General features: G+C 34.6%; 2 protein-coding genes across 18 annotated transcripts in view; one reads left to right on the top strand and one right to left on the bottom strand.

Annotated features, from left to right (window-relative positions):
• The window catches only part of Dcp1b (decapping mRNA 1B), a 50,401-nt gene that overhangs the window by 8,731 nt on the left and 21,786 nt on the right, over positions 1–19,884 (bottom strand). For 4 of the 5 annotated variants that reach the window (XM_015500772.2, XM_048787478.1, XM_048787480.1 and 1 more), the window contains exons 4-5: positions 9,851–9,917; positions 7,428–7,563 (exon numbers count right to left, since the gene is read on the bottom strand). In XM_015500772.2, coding sequence (XP_015356258.1) covers positions 7,428–7,563; positions 9,851–9,917 — 203 coding nt within the window. Of the gene's footprint in view, positions 1–7,427; positions 7,564–7,642; positions 7,902–9,850; positions 9,918–19,884 lie in introns of those variants that run through there. The other variant, XM_048787481.1, reaches the window with a different exon arrangement.
• The window catches only part of Cacna1c (calcium voltage-gated channel subunit alpha1 C), a 698,188-nt gene continuing 686,398 nt past the window's right edge, over positions 8,095–19,884 (top strand). For 6 of the 13 annotated variants that reach the window (XM_048787466.1, XM_048787463.1, XM_048787465.1 and 3 more), the window contains exon 1: positions 13,844–14,456. In XM_048787466.1, coding sequence (XP_048643423.1) covers positions 14,318–14,456 — 139 coding nt within the window. In that variant the 5' untranslated portion in view covers positions 13,844–14,317. Of the gene's footprint in view, positions 8,288–13,841; positions 14,457–19,884 lie in introns of those variants that run through there. The other 7 variants (XM_048787460.1, XM_048787456.1, XM_048787457.1 and 4 more) reach the window with 5 other exon arrangements.

The raw sequence follows: 19,884 nt of genomic DNA, 5'->3' as shown, positions 1-19,884 counted from the left end.
TAGAATAGAGGATTTTCCCTCCATTTGTGGGAGAGTTACTGAATATATTACATCAAAGCAACTAAACCTTTTTGGTCTACAAACCAAGAATAAGAGCTGACTCAAACCACTGATTTAAAAATTACTAATATCATCTTTATCTAATAAATAGCTTCTTGCATAAACACAATAATTCAAATCTGAGTGTTCTGAGCCACTCACTACAAATTAGATTTTCATAGAGAAAGAGACAAGAGACAAGCCTTATCATTTCAAATGCTGACTCATTAACATCCATTAATCTAACCAACCATGCAATTGCTAACACAGTGGGATTCATAACAAAAGGAGAACAGCAATGATGTTGGTGTCTACTTTGCTAAAGCATCAAATAAAACACTATAAAAACACTACCTTCTGTACTATAGATTCTCTACAGCATCATTAGTTTCAACTGTATAGTCCAGGCCTCAGGCTACAAGACATTTCACACTGTACCTGATATAGAACGAGCTATAAACACAATCTTATCCCTCAGGAACCCAAGGTTCCCAATGTGTTTTCCAGTTATTGGGGTACATTTTTAAATTCAAGGATATGGGAGCATGGGATATATTACTACTGAGTGTACTTAAGATTTATAAGGTTAACCATACAACATTCTATTTTCTTTCAAGAATTCTGTCAATCATTTGGGTGTGTGGCCCTAGTATTAAATGGGATGCGAAATCACTTTATGAGTCATAAAAGTGTTATTTCTTATTCTTAGGTGAATGATGATGGTGATGGTATGGCTGATGGCCAGCTGCCCTAACTATCCTACGACATGGATAACCAACAAAGCAAGACAAGATTATTACTGAGATATCGTCACTTAAAAGATTTTCGTGTGAAATACCTTTCATTTTTGCTTTCTATTTGCAATAAAGTAGATATTTACTTTCACTAATTTTCTATGAACTAAATTTCAAGCAAAGAAAACATATTTTTCCCACCTTCCCCATGCTGATATCCAGATGGGCCAAGAGGCTGTTTGCCTCTCTTTATGCTCCTAGGTAGCTTTTTCCACTTACTGTGTCTCTAGAAACTATCTTCTATGTTACTACAACTGTCTATTTCTCTGAGAGGCATTGCTTTATAAAAATTGCTCCCTATCAAATTGCTCAGAATTAAACATTATTCACCTCAGTACTTTGTAGCTAATTTTCCAGTTGTTTAATTTTCTAGGCTTCCTTTAATCCAAATAATTTTAAAATACTTGGGAAAAAACACAGCTTTTGAAAACATATGTAATGGATTCTTCATGGAGAACCTGAAGCATTTCTTTAAAACCTAAAAAACTATGTCCCATTTTATCAATCACACATACACAAATATGTGTCTGGGCCAAGAGAAATGTCTGAAAAAAAATAAAATAAAAGTGCCAAAAGCAGACATTTTGGGTTATGGATTATAGGTGCTTTCTCTTTTATTAACTAAAAATTTAAAAGTTGGTACATAACAATTATGCATACCTATGAGGTACAATGTAATGCTTCTATACAATATATATTGTTTAATGATCAAATCAGGTTTATTAGTACATCTATCCCTCATAGATTTACCATTTCCTTGTGTCAATAACATACAAAAACCTCCCTTCTAGCTATTTCAAAATGTTCATTATTGTTCACTACAGTCACCTCACTGTATCATAGGACCCTAGAACTGATTTCTCTGAACCGTAACACCGTACCCATTGACCAATCTCTTCCCATCCTCAACCTCCCTCTCCTCCTCAGTCTCTGATAACCACTATTATATTTTCTGAGGTTACCTTTAGATTCCAAATGAGATCATGTAGTATTTGTTTTTCTGTGTCTGGCTTATTTCACTTAATGTAATATCTTTCAGATCCATCCACAAAAGGATGTCATCTAAATTTATGGCTGAATAGTATTCCATTATGTATATGTATCTTTTCCTTTTATTTTTCACATTTTAGAATTTCCTCATTGAACATCAAAAGAGACAATTAAATAAATCACAATTCTATCTAAAAATGAGGGACTCTTGTCTTAAGTCAACAAAAACAGTCCACTACTAAATATCCAGAACCTCACTGTGCAACCCACACATCACTGCTGAAGCTGGTTCTTTTTCTTACTGAACTTTTTAAAGGTTATTTTACTATTTGCTTGAATTTCAACTACAAGTTAAATAAGGAAGAGGTAAAGGGAGATGGCACACAAATTAATATTGTCCTTTAAAGCAGATTTATAGAAACTTGTTTCTAAAGAAGCATAAAATATTAGCAAAAATTAAATGTTTATATTGTTTTATTAGCTTTCTGTAAAAAGTTGTGTTACTAGGCTTTAGTTTACCAATATCATATACCTAAATATAGCTCAAAACTTTTCCTCTTTTACTTCTTGGGATTTTCATGAGGAATTCTACAGAGACTTAAGTTTAAAACTTAAAACTGCAAAAATACTAGAAAAAAATATATGGAAAAAGGTTTACGACATCAGTCTGGGCAATTATTTATTTATTTGTTTGTTTATTTATTTATTTATTCTTTTTGGCTATGACCCCAAAGGACAGGCAACAAAACCAAAAATAGACAAATGGGATTATATAAAATTATAAAGCTTCTGTACAGCAATGAAACAACAGAGTAAAGACGTAACCTATGGAATGGAAGAAAATATTCTGCAAACTATACATGTGCTAAGGGCTTAATATACAAAATATGTTAGGAACTCAAACAACTCAAAAGTAAGAAAACATAACCTGATTTTAAAAAATGGGCAAAGGACCCGAAGGAGCATTTTTCAAAAGAAGATATACAAATGGCCAACAAGCATATTTTAAAAATGCTCAGGTTGGGGTGTAGCTCAGTGGTAAAACTTTGCCCAGCACAGGTGGAAATGCAAATCAAAACCACAATATCATCTCACTCCAGTTAAAATGGCTGTTATAAAAAAAACAAAATATAACAAGTGTTGGTAAAGATGTGAAGAAAAGGGAACCCTTACATTGTTGGTTGGAATGTAAATTAGTACAACTATTATGGAAAACAATATGGAGGTTCCTCAAAAAATTAAATATAGAACTACCATAAGATCCAGCTATCCCACTTCTGGGTATATATCCAGAGAATACGAAATCAATATGTGAAAGAGATAACTTCACTCCCAAGTTCATCGCAGCATTATTCACAATACCAAGATAAGGAATCAACCTAAGTGTCCATCAACAGACAAATAGAGAAAATGTGGTATATATTCATAATGAGATATTATTCAGCCTTTTAAAGAAAGGAAATCCTGTCATTTGTGAAAACATGAATGAATCCTGAGATCTTATATCAAAGGAAATCAACCAGGCACAGAGAGACAAAGGCCACATGATCTCACTTTTATGTGGCATTTAAAAAAATAAAACTCACAGAAGCAGAGAGTAGAATGGTGGCTATCAGAGGCTGATGGTGGGGGGCCTGGGGAGATGTTGGTTAAAGGATACAAAATCAGAAAGGAGGAAATAAACTTAAGAGATCTAGTGTGATTCATGGTGACTATAATTAATAACAATATATTGTATACTTGAAAGTTGCAAAAAGAGTAGCTTTTAAGTGTTCACAAAAAATATTACATATATGGGGTAATGCATGTTAATTAAGCTTGATTAACCATTCCATAATGTATACATGTATAAAATCATGAGATATACAATAACATATGTAATTTTACTTTTCAAAAAATAAAAAATAATTTAAAAAATAAAACTGACCAAAAAAATTCTAGAATTGAAAAGGATCTCAGAAGTCTTAGTTTAACAGTTTCCTAGAAAAGTGAAATTCTTTTATAACATTCCCAGTAGGTAATCTTTCCATCTCTTCTTAGACACTTCCAATAATGGGGACTCACTTCTCCACAAGAATTCTGAGGAAAATCTTATTTTCTTTCTCTCTTTACCCTCTTTCCATTTCCCACCTTTCTTTATACCTATTTATGATCTTATTTTCCTGAAATGCTGTGTGTGGTAAAGGGGACAACCAGATGAAAGAACGGTTACCTCGACATTGGAAGTTAATAGGGGACACACACCTCTAGTTGTTTAGGTCAGGTTAAATGACAGAGAAAGAACACTTGAAATGGGCCTTGAAATGTTGATCGTATGTGACTGGGTGAAGAAAGGGAGGGGACAGCATGAGAAAAGACAAGAAGGCACTTCCAGAAAGCAAAATTGCTATTCTGCTTGGCAGGAGTTTCAAATATTTGTAGAAGATAGTGGGGTTAAGAATAACCCGAGGCCATGTTGTCAAAGGCCTAAAGAGCCAAGGGTTCATTCACCACCCAGTGAAAAACTAAGCATTTAGACCCCTACATGATTATGCAGGTGCTTCTAGAAAGTTACATTGTATCATATGGCTGCTAATGGAGAAAGGAATAATTTCTTCTATTATTTGTCTCATAGTGGGAGCAACTGACATTATGTATTTGATTTATTGATTTATTGATTTATATTTCTTACATACATGACAATAGTGTATTTGATTTTTATAGAAAAATAGTCTGTACTCTAATTAAACATCTGCATTTCATGTCAACATTTTATAACAACAAAACTATGGGGACATAAAGATAAATATAATGTTATTTTGATCTCAATGAATTGATAGTGTTGTGGGAGAAGTTGACTTAAATGTAATAAATGAGAAAAAACAAAATAAGTTCTACAGAGACATAGACTGTGTGGGGGAGAGAGAACAACACAGATGGAAGAAAGGTTTACCGGGAAGGTAATTTGTAGAAATGTGGAAAAATTCCATGTAAAAAGTGGCCTGGAAGGATATGTGGATTCTGAAAGGCAAATAAAATGAGGGAGAAAATAGTCCAAACCACAGGTATAATATAAAGTGATTTGTGGCTTTACTATCCCAGACCTGCAATTTGAAATTTCTCCAAAGACCCCAGATACCTTTTAGGGGAAAATAATACTTAGAAATAACAACCTGGATGATAGAAGTGTTTAGTGCTCTATCTAGAGTTCATCTAGGGGTATGGTGGAATGAGATGGTCATCATCACCCTAAGTACATGTATGAAGACACGAATGGTGTGACTTTACTTTGTGTACAACCAGAGATATGAAAATTTATGTTCTATATGTATAATATGAATTGTAATGCATTCTGCTGCCATACATAACAAATTAGAATTTTAAAAAAAATCATGTGAGTAAAAGCATTGGAAACTATTTAAAAAAAAAAAAAAGGACAATCTATTACAGAATCTCCTCTAAGGAAGAATCCTGAGAAGTTGTTCTCCTGGATTATCACAAATCCTTGCCAGATTCTACGTAGACTAACACATTTCTCTCATTGCATTTTCTGTATTGTTATTAAGGTATGATTATTGTCCCACTCAACTGTAAAGTTCTGAAAGGCAGGAGGTTGTGTCATCCGCTCCTGGATTCCCAGCTCTAGCACTCCTTACATCTGTGGGCATCCAACATGCTGTCAAGTGAGTCCAAGAGTAAGGGCAGATACTGAGTTTCTTTGCTCCTTAGATACTTAATCACGGGTATGACATAGATATGAATTGTTGAATAATATATTTTAATGATAAAAACACTCTAATATAAAAATGAAACCAAATTTTCACTGTGGGACAAAAAATACTTATTGCTACTGAGTTGTCATGTATTTCTAGATCTTTTCAGGGGATTCAGTATTCTTTGTTTCTATACTTAAGAAACAAAATGTGAACTAATAATATTTAACATTATACAGTTTTAACTTAATTTATTTGATTTCTTTTTTTTTCACTCTTACACCGAGGATTTGGCTCCAGACACATTAATGTAATTTCTTATTTATTATATCCATGACAATTGAGAAATTATAATTCTAATATTCCTACTAATAATAAAACCACTTAAGTTCATAATTTCTTTGTAATTCTTTTTCCCTTAAAATATAACCCACTAACACTATTTTGAAGTTATTCTTATTTTTCCAAGTAATTATGTTATAATATGATATTGATATTCAGTTACATATACTTATTTTAGCTACTTTAATAAAAATTCTAAGATTTTTCTTTTCTTTCTTCTTAATTTTATTTTTGTCCATTTTTCTAGAGAGGGTTAATCTTTTACTTCTCAATTTTTGGTAGCTCTTTATAAAATAGGGAAATTAGCCCACTTCCTATTTTTTAGGTGCAAATTTTTTTTCTCTGTTGTTTTTATAATTTTTCACTTTGCTTCTTTTTTAAAACTTTGAAAAAATATTCACTGTTTATTTTTATGTAGTTGAAATTAATTGCTTTTAAGGCACAGTTAGGAAGATTTCTCTATTCCTAGATTGCAAAGAAATCCTTATAAGTTTTCTTTTGTTATATGAATTTCTAATACATTTGAAATGTACCCCAGCATATGGTATAAAGTATAGATTCAATTTTGTACTCTTCTAAATAATACAAGTTGCCTAAACAACTTGTTTATTTAAAAATCCATTTAAGTAACTGAAATAGTTACCTTTATTAGATCCTAAATTTCTCATATACTTGGGTCTAATTCTGGACCTTCTCATCTATTCCATTGGTCCATCTGGCTGTTTGTGTATCAATACCATCAATTCATATTGTTTTAAAAGTTTAGAACTCAATTTTTAATATCAAATTTTAATATCGGGTAGAGCTTGTTCTGCCCCTGCCTCCCACCCCTATCCCTTTATGTCCCTTTATCCCCACCCTTGCCAATATTGTTGTTCTTTGCTAGGGATTTTCCAGTTATTATTCCCTGTATATTTCTTTACATGAACCTTATGGTCAACTTGTCTAGCTCTACAAGGAGGAGGAAAAAAAGGAGGAGGAGGAAGAGGAGAAAAGAAACCAGTGGTACTTGCTTAGGGGTTACTTCAAATTTATGGACTTAAGGAGAACTTTATGTTGAATTTTCTCATCTGAAAACAGGGCATATAATTATATTTGTTCAAGTCTATTTTTATGCTTTCCAAAAATTATTAAGTTTTTCTCTTCAGGTTTTGTCCATTTTTTGGATGAATTTTATTACAAAGGATTTTATGCAATTTGTCACTACTATTTAAAAAAAATTTTTTAGTTGTTGATAGACCTTTATTTTATTTATTTATATGTGGTGCTGAGAATCAAACCCAGTGCCTCACACATGCCAGGCAAGTGCCCATAGCCCCTTGTTACCCTATTATTGGTGTCTTCTTTCCTAGTGCATCTTCTAACTGGATGCTGTTTGTTTATATAAAGACTATTGATTTCTCAAGCTACCTTTTAATTCACTTAAAAGCAGTTTCCATTAACCTCCTAAAAGCAAATAAACATTTTGTTTTCCATGCAATTTTACTTGGAATAGTGACCCGTCTTTCTTAATGATAATATTCCCATAATGGAATTGAAGTATGTATCACAAGAAAGGGTAAAAGCTCACCTTTGTGTATTCATCTTTGGCTTTGGTAAGCATTCGTAAGATATCTACTTCTTTGCCCTCTCCAGAATTGGGCATCACTGGGGAAATTCCTGCTGCAGCTCCCTGATGGGCTTTCAACTGTTCATACTGAGTTAGGCTAGAAAAACAGAGGGAAAGAGCCACATAAGGAAAACTGATTTAACACAAATGGCTTTAAAAACCATCCCAGTTCTTACCCAGTTGTTTTCATCCTCTTACAACCATATTAGAAATAACACTTCAGGAATTCAAAGAAGAAAAATGAGAGGTGAGGTCTTAATTGACTACATTATGAATATTGAGTAGGGGTCAGCAAACTATAACCAGCAGGTCAAATTCAGTGCCCCACCCATTTTTGTAAAGAAAGTTAGAAACACAGCCCTGCTCATTTGTTTCTGCATTGTGTAAGGCTGCTTTCCTAGTACTGTAGCAGAGCTGAGTAGCTGCAACAGAGATCATATGGCCTGAAAAGCTTAAAATATTCACTATCTGCTCTCTTTCAGAAGTTAGTTTGCCAGCTCCTAGTTTAGAGCACTTGAAAGGACTCTGTCATTCACTGCTAAGAAAGCCCTATTTAGAGTTTTCAAGTAGTGAGGAAACTGCACAACAAAGAGAATTTTTTTTCCCCTTTCTTGTCCCAGAGTGCCTTGAAGCCAAAGCAAGTTTGAGTGTAGCGGCTCAAATCCTATACTTCCTTGGCAGTAGAGACACAGTGCAGAATCCATCCCAATTTTGAAAAGAGGAGCATTTTAAAAGGCGCTTACGGCAATGAAATGAAGAGTGTATTTTGTTGCCCTGAAAACAACACAGAGGGAGACCAGATTGCTCCTACATGTTGCAAGGTAATGTTGAGAAAAATGCCTTTCACTTTGTGTGCTTTGACTTTCAGCTCAAATTCTTTTATTATTGTCATGAAGTTTACAGTAAAAAGAGATCTGAGAATTTATTGAGAGATTTAATTCTAACTGGGACAGGGGTCTGTTCCCACAAGTTGGCTGCTTATTGCTAGTAAATAATCAATTTCCTGACCGAGCTGTTAAGCAATTACTGCAGAATGCTGACAATTTTACCATGGCCTCTTGGCTGAGTTACAGGGTATTTTTTAATCTATATGAAAAATCCTGCTATTATTATCCACTGCACGATTTACAATAACGTGAATGTTCTAGGAACTCATTGTTATGGTGTTAAATACCAGTTTGAACACACTTAATCACCATCTGCAACTTGAGCTAGTTATCTAAAATTAGCTCTTGCAAGCTAGATTTTCAGGAATCAATTTTTTTTATTAAAAAAGTGTTCCCCATTTTTCATTTTCTTGGGGTCACTTTTTAATAATTTTCTGCCTCAGGATTTTAAAATGGAAATTGGTTCTTTTGCAGACAAAGCTGCAGCATCACATGCACGTGGGCAGCAGCTGTCCTATGTGCTTGACTTAGTCCAGTCCCAGGCTGAGAGCCAGCACTGTAGGAAACAATATTTCATTCTGAGTCTCTTACCCATCCTCATAATTATCAGGGAAATAACTGCCTCACAATGAGCAGCCCTAGGGCTCAGGAACTGATCAAAGTAAACTAATCAGAGCAGACAGCATGCTTACTTGGGCTCTCCTTTCTTTCTTTTTTTAAAATTATACTGGGAATCTAACCCAAGAACACTTTACCACTGAGCTACATCCCAGCCCTTTTTTATTTGTTTATTTTGAGACAGGGTCTCACTGAGTTGCTGAGGGTCTCACTAAGTGGCTGGAGCTGGCCTCGAACTTGGAATCTCAGCCTTCCAAATTGCTGGGATTACAGGCCTACACCACCGTGCCCAGCTACCTGGGCTTTCCTTTCAATGCAATCAGGGAAGCTAAGAGTGGGAAGACAGGCAGTAATGTAAACCGTTTTCCAGAGATAGAACAGGAAGACTATCTTAAGTACTTGGTGTTTGACACTTGAGACATGGGAGGATATTCAGAGCTCCTACAAACATGGACATATAGTTAAAGCAAGTATTTAGGAAAGAAAGGAAATGGAAAATGTTAGAGGATCTGGAGCAGCCTTTTAGGATGGCTCTGAATGTTCTTTTTACTGATAACTTTTCAAAGCAAAAAAAAAATGCAAATTTACAAATGAAAATATTAAGGAAAACTGCCATCTGGAACAACTTATATTTCATGTATTTCACATAGGCAGAACAAAATGAGTTGAGTCACTCTAGATGATAAATCTAGTGAAATGTAGCAAATCATTTCCTATGTCTACTTTTCATTCATTAAGTATTAATAAATGTTTTCTTGATCACTGTGAAATGATTGCTATAAGAGATGCATCCTGTTAAGATTACGGCACAGTTATAGACACTTAGAAATACAACAAAAGCATTAGGTCCTGAAAAATATTTAGCTTTTCAACACTTACTTTTTCATAAGCTCTGCAATTCTTTGGCATTCTTCCTTATCGTAAAACCAAATTCCATAAATGGACACTGCAAAAAACACATTGAACAAAGTATGAGCATCCTCAAAACCACAAAATAGAAAAAAAATTTCCTTTTCATCTTAAAATACCTAATAATTTATATATTAAATTAATTTATTCAATAATTATGAAATAAATGAAGCCAATATTGGAGTGAAGCTTAAAAATCTAGCACTAGAAGTCATCACAATACCTGACTACAAATGATACTATAGAGCTACAGTAACAAAAAATGCATGATACTGGCATAAAAACAGACACATAGACCAATGGAACAGAATAGAAGACAGAGACAAATCTACACATCTACAGTCATCAGATCCTTGACAAAGGTGCCAAAAACATACATTGAAGAAAACACAGACTGTTTAAAAAATGGTGCTGGAAAAACTGGTTATCCTTATGTAGAAGAATGAAACTAGACCCTATTTCTCACCCTGCACAAAAACCAACTCAAAATGGAACAAACCTTGGAATTAGATCAGAAACTACAAAGCTCCTAGAAGAAAATCTAGGGTCAACATTAGGACATAGGCACAGTCAACAACTTTCTCAATAGGATCCCTAAAGCTCGGGAAATAATGCCAAAAATTAGTAAGTGGGACGACATCAAATTAAAAACCTTCTGCACAGCAAAGGAAACAATTAGGAATGTGAAGAAAGAGCCTACAGAATGGGAGAACAATCTTTGCTAGCTACTTTTCTGACAAAGGATTAATATCTAGAATATATAAAGAGTTCAAAAAACTATACCAAAAATAACCCAATTAATAAATGGGCAAATGAACTAAACAGACACTTCTCAAAAGAAAATGGCCAATAAATATATGAAAAAATGTGCAACATTTTTAGAAAGTAGGGAAATGCAAATCAAAACTACACTGGGATTTCATTTCATATATCAGTCAGAATGGCCGTCATCAAGAATACAAACAATAATAAATGCTGGAGAGGAAGTGGAGAAAAAGAAACATTTTTACATTGTTGGTGGGATGGTAAATTAGTATAACCACTTGCAAATCAGTATGGAGGTTTCTCAAAAAGACAAGGCATGGAATCACCATAAAACCTAGCTATATCACTCCTTGGTATTTATCCTAAAGAATTAAAGTCATCATAACATAGGGACATATGCGTACCCAAGTTTCTAGCAGCACAATTCACAATAGCCAAACTATGGAACCAGCCTAGGTGTCCATCAATAGATGAAAGGATAAAGAAAATGTGTTATATGTGCACAACAGAATTTTATTCAGCCATAAATAAAATGTAATCATGTCATTTGCAGGAAAATGAATGGAACTTGAGACCATTAAGTTAAGCAAAATAAGCCAAACTCAGAAGGTCAAGGTTTGTATGTTTTCTTTCATATGTAGAAGAAGCTAGAGAAGAAAAAGTAAAAGAAAGGTGCAGAGATCAGGGGAAATCTCATGAAAGTCAAAGGGAAATCACTAGAGGGATTTATTTTGTTTATTGGAATTCTTTAAGTCCATACAGCCATGTGTAGTAGTCCTGTTCCTGCGCGCACGCGCACACACACACACACACACATACACAGTCTAAATAAAGTTATTTCCTTGGAAATATAGCACCTTAACACAATAGGCATTTGGTAAATGCTTCTTACACAAATGAATATAGATTGAAAATGAAATTAGGATTTCTAAACTTCCTGGCTTCAAGACATCATTGTTTCTGTCCTCCATTTGCATATTTCATAAACACATTTCATTTTTATTTTTAAATATTCAGAAACCTGATGCTCAGATTATGCCTAGAAACTTCCCTCCCTTCCCCTTCTCCCAGAAATATGTTAACTAAAAAACTGGCTTTATGAGCTTTAGGATAGGGCACTTGAAAAAATAAAACTTAATAACAAATCTAAAATGTCTGTACAGTAAATTTAAAACTGTTGAAAGATTAGATATGACTATAATTTAATCATTTAGTACTGAAAGAATGTATAATATAGTCACTAGACTCCTTTAATAATTTTTCAAAATGAGTTATATAGTAAATTTAGTATATGCCTATCTCCACCATCTTTATAGTAAAGGTTAAAACAGTTCCAAAATACATTTATAAATATCTAGTTGAGAATCTGGTGGTATTAATCATGTATTAACTATACATGCATTTTTGAAATCTTCATTGAAAACAGAAACAATATTATGATAGAACAATAAAGGCCAACAAAATAAAAATTTTAAAGGAAAACATTTTTAAAATAAAAAAATTCAAAACATTTATTTATATTAATATTATTTTGTCATTAAAACAGCTGGGATATTTTAACTCTACCGTTTCCCCCCCTCCTTTCCTGGTCAATGCCAAGGTATGAAACTTCTGCTTCTTGACAGTAAAAACTCAGAGAGCAAAAGTTATGAAAATGTTTTGTGAGTGCTATTTTAAGCAGGGATCTTAAAGAGGAACCTTACGAATCTGAATTATTAACTTGCCAAGAGTTGGCAATGAGGTTTTAAACTTTGTGTAATTCTCAGTGTATGAGGAATCTTTATTTTATCCACCTATATTTGAAGGGGATAAAAGTGGACACAAAATCCCAGCTTTTTCTTGATGCATGTTAACCTTTTAGATAAAAATCAGACTAAAATTAAAGCCACCAAAACACAAAACTAATTCCAACTTATTAAGTGGTTGAACATCAATGTGTTCCTCCTTAGGACACTGACAATCTTTTAAGGAAAACAAGAACATCTGAGTTCTGAAGTTGCTGTGTTCCCTTCCCCCACCCCCCTTTGGTACTGGGAATTGAACCCAGGGGTGCTTAAGTGAGCTATATTCTCAGCCCTTCTATATTTTATTTAGAGACAGGGTCTCGCTGAATTGCTGAGTCTCACTTTGAACTTATGATCCTCCTGCCTCAGCCTCCTGAGCCACTGGGATTATAGGTATGTGCCACAATGTGATGTGTTCTTTATGATAGTTTTTGTATCAAGATAAAATTCTTTCATCTCAGGATCTTTAAATGCTTATCTGGAAACTTCACATTCAAGGTTGTTTCCAGTCCACAGCACTCATTCCCTGCTCCTGATTCCCTACAAAGATTCCTACACACCAACCTTCCTACTCTCCTATTCTTGTAGGTAAAAGCAGATTGGATTATTGATGTTCAACCACTAAATAAATTGGAATTAGTTTATGTGTTTTGGTGGCTTTAATTTTAGTTACAATCCTAGAAGCCTGCTCTGTTCTTTTTTTGGCTCCAGGGAAAACATTCTTTCCTTGGATACTGAGTTTCCCAAAACTATCAAAGGACAAAGGTGATAGAAAGGGAGAAAAACACAGTATAAAACAAGAAACAGAAGGCCCAATGGCAGAGGAAAAGCCAGCTATCGGTGTTGTTAACTCCATTAGTAGAAACATTTTGGGTGTCATTCTTCTCAATATTAGACACTTATGGCATTAGACATAAGGAACTAGATTTTCACAAGGGTAGGATGCCAAGGAAACTGTTGATACAACAGAAAAGCAGCTTGACTTGACATTGACACTACCATGAGATAACTGGAATACAGATTTATGGAGAGAAAATGCTAGAAAAACATCTTTCAAATGTCAACTCAGAGTGAAAAAAAGAATGGGTTTGTAGTAATTATTTAAGACACCAGGGAGACTGCTTTAGGACCTGAACATTTATCTTTAAAGCAACATGGTTTTAAAATGGGATCATTTTGAAATAATTTTCTCATCCCAGTTAGGATTTAGTTCGAACATAAAGTTTAAATAGCTCGTGTGCGCGTCGGTGGGGTGGGGTGGATTGAAAAATAGGTTTATCAACTGTCCTGGCCACTGAAAGGTGGCACCAAGATAAAATTTAGAACTGGTTCTAAATTTTTTTTTCCTACCTAAAATAGTTTTGCAACTTGAGAGGCATTCCACCGGGAAAGGGGCTGTGAATTCCATTAAAGTGCACATTCCAACTGAAGTTTTCTGCCCAAGGTCTACCAACCTCTGTACAAACCTATCACTCTTCTACACAAGAGGGCATATCAGAACAGCTCGTGGTGATATACAAAAACCAGAGTTCATCATGCCTTCTGGAGGTGATGAACTGACAGGCTGACAGAAACCATTAACTTCACATTTCAATCCAAGGTTTCCTGTAAAGCCACTGGGTGAGAGGCCTGTCCAGACACTGGCAGTGAGCACAGCAGGGAAGGTAGGAAAAGACAAGAAACAAGAAAGGTGTGCTTTTAGAATTCTAAAACTTAAAAGTAGTCTAAATTTGCAGCCATTGTATGGACCCTGTAAACTTTTGTGATTCCAAAATGTCCCTTCAGGAATAGTTTCTGAGTTTTAAAAAATTACAAGGAGAAAAGATCAAAAGCAGGATATTTGTTTAGTTTTAAAATTAACCTATTAGTACACATCTGGAAATTTGCAATGCTCCGAGCATTTGTTCAGCCCTCTACACCTGCATATCAGCCGCTCTCCAGTCACCTGTCTGCCGAAACAGAGGTAAAGTTCAAGGGTACATTGGTGCATGAAGCTCAACTCAACTGTTTCTACATCTCTCCTGGAGGTAAGAAACCAAAAGTGAAGTGAAGAATAGGAAGAACATGTTTACAAATTTACTCTTTACAGCCTAATGATACCTAGTCACATTCTGATGGCTTTCCACTCTAAGGACTCATCTCTTCAGCAGTCCTCTTTTATTTAATGGGGACATTAGCAGCACAGTTGTGAAATTTTGCCTAAAATTGCACAATCCTGGTTAATGCTATTCTTTGAAAATTTTCAACTGAAAAGATGATATATCAGGTAACAAGGAATGCAACACTGCCTTTATATAGTAAAACATCTATCTTCTACTTTCCTTTTAATTCTGTGAGAAAGATCAGGGAGAAGAAAATTTCTATGTTAGATTTCATGTCTGAACTTTGTGTGTACACACAGATAAGACAGAGAGCAAGCTGATTATATTCAATAAAGGAATTTTCTTCTTTTAAGTTTCTTTAGTGGAAAAATAGCAAGCTAATCAAATTTTAAGAGGAGAGTTAGAGGTCATTACAGCCAACATCAAATATCACTTAAATGCACATTTTCATTTGGAACCCTTTGATTCTCATTAGCATGGTGCATTAGTTCATTTTAGATTTACCCCATTCTGTCTATGTTTCTAACAAATATTTCTATTCAATCTGCCCAAGATATTTAGCATTTGTTTTATATTTTACCCCAAATACCTTTCCACTCTAAATCATAAATGGTAGCTTGTAATCATTTAACAAGGATTCGGGCTAATATTTGTGTAAATTTTAAAAAGAAGGCATGTTATCGTTAGTTTAAATGATGCCTGGTAAAGTTTAAATAGTCAGGCTGTCTGCTTTGGTGGGGCTTGGGCTCACTGTTTCTCTCCGTTCTTGCTTCCTTCCCTCCCTTCACTTATTCCTGTCAAAAGGAAAGGGAAATGTGTTTTTCTTGGAAGGCTGACCGGTCCTCTCTTTTACTAGCAAAAGCCATGGAAACATGGTAGTGACGAGTTACACAAATCTCTTTTGGGCATTTTGGAATAGAGCAAAATTCTAAGAAAATTTCTTCAGACTCCATTCTTTTCAAGAAGTCTTTCTCAAATGACTAGAATAATAATCTCAATGTAAAGATGAAGGCATCTAATCATATATTTGGTATGAATGCCTGTTTTAGAAACTTTGTTTAAATACAGTATTTCTTGATTAACTGCACCATTTATTTTGTTCAAGCTTTTACAAGTTGGACGATACTGATGACTAGGACTTGGTGGTAAGCAGCAGGCACATGCAGTCTCACCCTTTGGAAGACTGAAAGATACTTTAACAGTTAGGAAGCTATAACCGTGAAATTTCAGACCTACAAGTCAACTAAGAAGTGTGCAGTTCAGTAACCTATTTTGCTAAGGAAGAACCTGTGATCTAACAAGGCTCGAAGGGTTAGCCAGTCATTTTCTTGATTCTGTTTTCTCTAAAATATGTGCCCCTTCCAGCCTTCCAGGAGAAAGAAATGAAGTAGTAAAAAAAATCATTTTAATATTTGATTGATTTCTAGGTTTGGCTATAAGATTGGAAAAGTCTTCTTTAGACCAAGGTTCATGTGGACTCTCAAAAGGAAAAAAGGAAGGATAGAAGAAAGGAAATGAATGAGGAAAGAAAAAGATGGGAGAAGAAGGAAGGAAAAAGAAAAAGCAGGGGAATGGAGGTTTCTAGTAGGGGCAGTATTTTTACAGCAGTAAGTGTCGGAACAGCAATTTCGTTGCCTATGTAACTGGCATCCATAGATGGGAAACAGGCCATGCTTGGCTGGCTCTGGGCTGATTCTGTGCTTCTACCCAGTTTGGAATGTCTGCGCTAAAAAAATGCTTTCCTTTGGTGTGTTCTTTAATGCCTTTAAAGTAATGTTCTTTCATTCACCTTCTGCTTTGGCTTTACTAACCAAACACGGACACATCTTGTAAAACAAAATCTTCACCGGCCACAGAGAGTCTACATAGCACTGTTATCTTTGGTTCTGGGTCTGGTTCTTTTCATGTGACATAGTTTTACTGCACCTCACAAATCAGGGATCCCATGATGTTGGGATATTAGAAGGTTCACAGCAGATGAGAAGCAGTTTCTATTTTATGGGTGACTAATACTCATGAGCATTAGGGGGGAAACAGTAGAAAACCTGAACAGTAAAAACAACCCTCCCCTTTCTAAATAAACTTCATTAGAAAGTTAAGACCATTAAAAACAAACAGGTAAACAAAAAACCTGTAACTAAAGTATTATGCTAATGTGGATTAAATTAATATGTACTAGTACACTATAAGTATACTAGTAAAAGATGGATTTATCTTTCAGAAAGTTTTCCTTTATAACAAATGCATGCTAGGTCATTAGATCTTCTAATCCACGCAGAAGCCATACCCTCCCCAATTGAGAATGTTGACTTTTGCTATTACCTTCAGGGTCACAAAAAGTCAGGTGGAATCTTCTACCCTGTGTACTGATTCCTAATTTTATTTCAGGGGAAATCTCTAAGAGATTTAAGAGAGTCAAGAAACTTCTGAAAAAATTAGGAAGTAGGAAAACCCACACTTAATAATAAATAGAAATATCAACAACTTAATCTGCTTTTTTGGCCACATAAATTTATATTTTCACTTTGTTTATAACCTTGCTGGTTAATTTCAAAATTTCCTAGGCCACAAATTCCAAACAGGGATTTCCTTAAACATCTTCCTTTCTTTGAACCCCTATTCATCCTTGAAGACCCAGTATTTCTCACTCTTCTAACTCCCAATTTTTACTCTGTTCCCATAGCTTCTTTTGTACATTTGTGTGCTTGTGTGTGTGTGTGTGTGTGTGTGTGTGTGTGTATTTATATATCTGTTCCCTTCACTAGGCTATAAACTCCTGAAGGGTAGGGCTATGTTAATGTATCCAGCACAGCAACTAGTGTGGAACAGAGTTATTTGTTCAAATAACTGCTGAGTTAAACTGAAAGTGAAGACTTAAAGCTCAAATCATGGGCAATCCTTGCTAATATCAATTCTGGCTTCACTAAGCATTGTGGCCTACATGTGTTAGACACCTCTACCATTCAATGACACCTTCTACCAGAGATTACAGAATGAGGATTCAACTAATAATGTCCCTTCTATTTTCCTTGTAACTTCACTATGGGTTTCTTTTGCCTCAAATACTTCACATCTGTAGGCATAAGTAATGTTGATGGGATTTTGCCATTAGGATATGAGTGCAGACACTAATATACTCATTGTATGTGTGTTTATTATTACAACAATTCTACCACATATCATTCTTCTGAACTACTTGTCAGGCACTAGCAAGGAAGAGCTCAAAGTATACAACAAATCTGCAAAGTCAAACACATTTCTCTTCATTATGGAAGAACACAGAACAAAGTAACCAACAGTAACTTGGTCTAGACGAAAACTACTATATTTATATTCCAGTCATGTCAGATAATAGTAATCTCAAGTTTACATTACAAGTACCTAAATTATCTTACAAATATAAGATTTATATGCAATGTCAATTATTCCAGCAACACACTGAAAATTCTTTAAGTGAATCTTAATGTAGGGAAATAAATCCAGTTTTACATAATTGTAGTTTGTCAGAAAAGTATGTTTAAACTAAATATAAAACAGTGAGTATTTCTACAGGTAAAAGATATATTACAATGAAGAACAGACGTCCTCATATTTGAATCAGATGATTTAATCAAGTGTTTAACAATGACAGAAACAGCTTTGCTGAAAATAGCCTAACTATAAAACACATGGTCACTGAAAAATTTCTAAGATTTTACATAGCACTGGTTTAAGCAGAAGACTTTATTGTTACTTTCTAATACAAGAAAAGTGACTCAAGAGTTTCTGTACTTTTAAAATTTTGACTTTAATCCATGAGTATGGATATAGGACATACCACTTTTCCAAGTCTTTTTAGTTGTAAGCAGTTAAGTCATGTTTTGGTTCTACTCTGAAATAAAAGCCCTTAGGTTGTATATAGAATAATTCTAACATCAGTTCTTGGTCAAAATAGCTTTTCTTCCTCCAAAACTGATAAGAATGTGGAACAATTATAAATTTTCCTTCTGTGGGTTTAAGAAGTAAATTAAACTTGATTCCTGAATTAGATTATTCGAAACCATTTTCTAAATAAGTTCTGGACAAAACCCAGTAACAAAAAACAGAATGTAAAAGAATACACATGAACAACTCAATACAGCCATAATGACCACTTACAATATGCAAAGTACTGTGTTAGGGCACACAGACTAAAGATGCTTCACTCACTAAGCATTGAAGAAATGTTTTGGAATTCAAACTGTCTCTGCCAAGATTTAAACTTCTTCTAGGCCTCAAACTGGGCTTTCTCAAACAAAAATATAAAATATCATACAACTCTAAGCCTCAACTGCAGTGTATGAATCCAAATAGCATTACTACATGGATGGTTCCTTGGTAAAGCCAAGAATCTTAAATATTCATGGTTCAGGGACTCTACTTTGATTATATTCTCACATAGTAGCTATATGTCACCTATATGATTCTCACATAGTAGCTATATGTCACCTATATAATTTTGCCACATGGGTTCTTCTTCATCAAAGCATGCCAGGTTGTTAAGTTAAATAAGTGTGTGTGTGTGTGTGTGTGTGTGTATGTATATATATATATATATTTTTTTCCCCACTAAGGTGACTGTCCTATATGTGAGTCCCTACTCGTTTATGATGGAAGTGTAGAAGTTGTAGAAGTTGTGTGGTCTGGATGAAAAGAAGTATGGTTTACCCATTATCATACACATGCTTGTGTGTGTGTGTTTCAAGGAGTTATCAGATATCACCACTCAACACATGGAAAAACAAACTATGAAATCCAGATACCAAGGCTCAAAAGTGAAATTTTACTTGAAGTCTTTAAGAGCATTTTTTTTGGGGGGGGCAGGTACTGGGGATTGAACCCAAGGGTATTTTACCACTGAGCTATATCCCAGGCCCTTTTTGGTTTTTTTAAAAAAATATATTTATTTTTTAGTTGTAGTTGGACACAATACCTTTATTTATTTATATATTTATTATTTTTTATGTGGTGCTGAAGATAGAACCCAGGGCCCCTCATGTGCTAGACGAGCACTCTACGGCTGAGCCAAAACCCCAGCCCTATTTTTTTGGAGACAGGGTTTTGCTAAGTTGCTGAGGCTGGTCTCAAACTTGTTATCCTCCTGCCTGAGCCCCCAAGTCACTGGGATTTACAGGGATGTGTCACTATGCCCAACAGAGACTTCTTTAATTGACAGAATGGCAGTTCTTTAGATAAATTGTCTCCTTCAGAGTTTAGATCCCTTCTTTTCAGCATGAGTGGAGTACTGACAGAGAAGAAAAAGTTAATTCTGGATTTAAGGTCAGAGTGACAAGTTTCATCACTCAAGTCATAGTAGATGTGTAACCCTTAATCA

The sequence above is a fragment of the Marmota marmota genome, unplaced genomic scaffold (genome assembly GCF_001458135.2).
Source record: "Marmota marmota marmota unplaced genomic scaffold, marMar, whole genome shotgun sequence".
In the NCBI taxonomy this organism is placed as follows: domain Eukaryota; kingdom Metazoa; phylum Chordata; class Mammalia; order Rodentia; family Sciuridae; genus Marmota; species Marmota marmota.
Note: the sequence above shows the minus strand (reverse complement) of the source record. Positions and strands in the feature narration are given on the sequence as shown.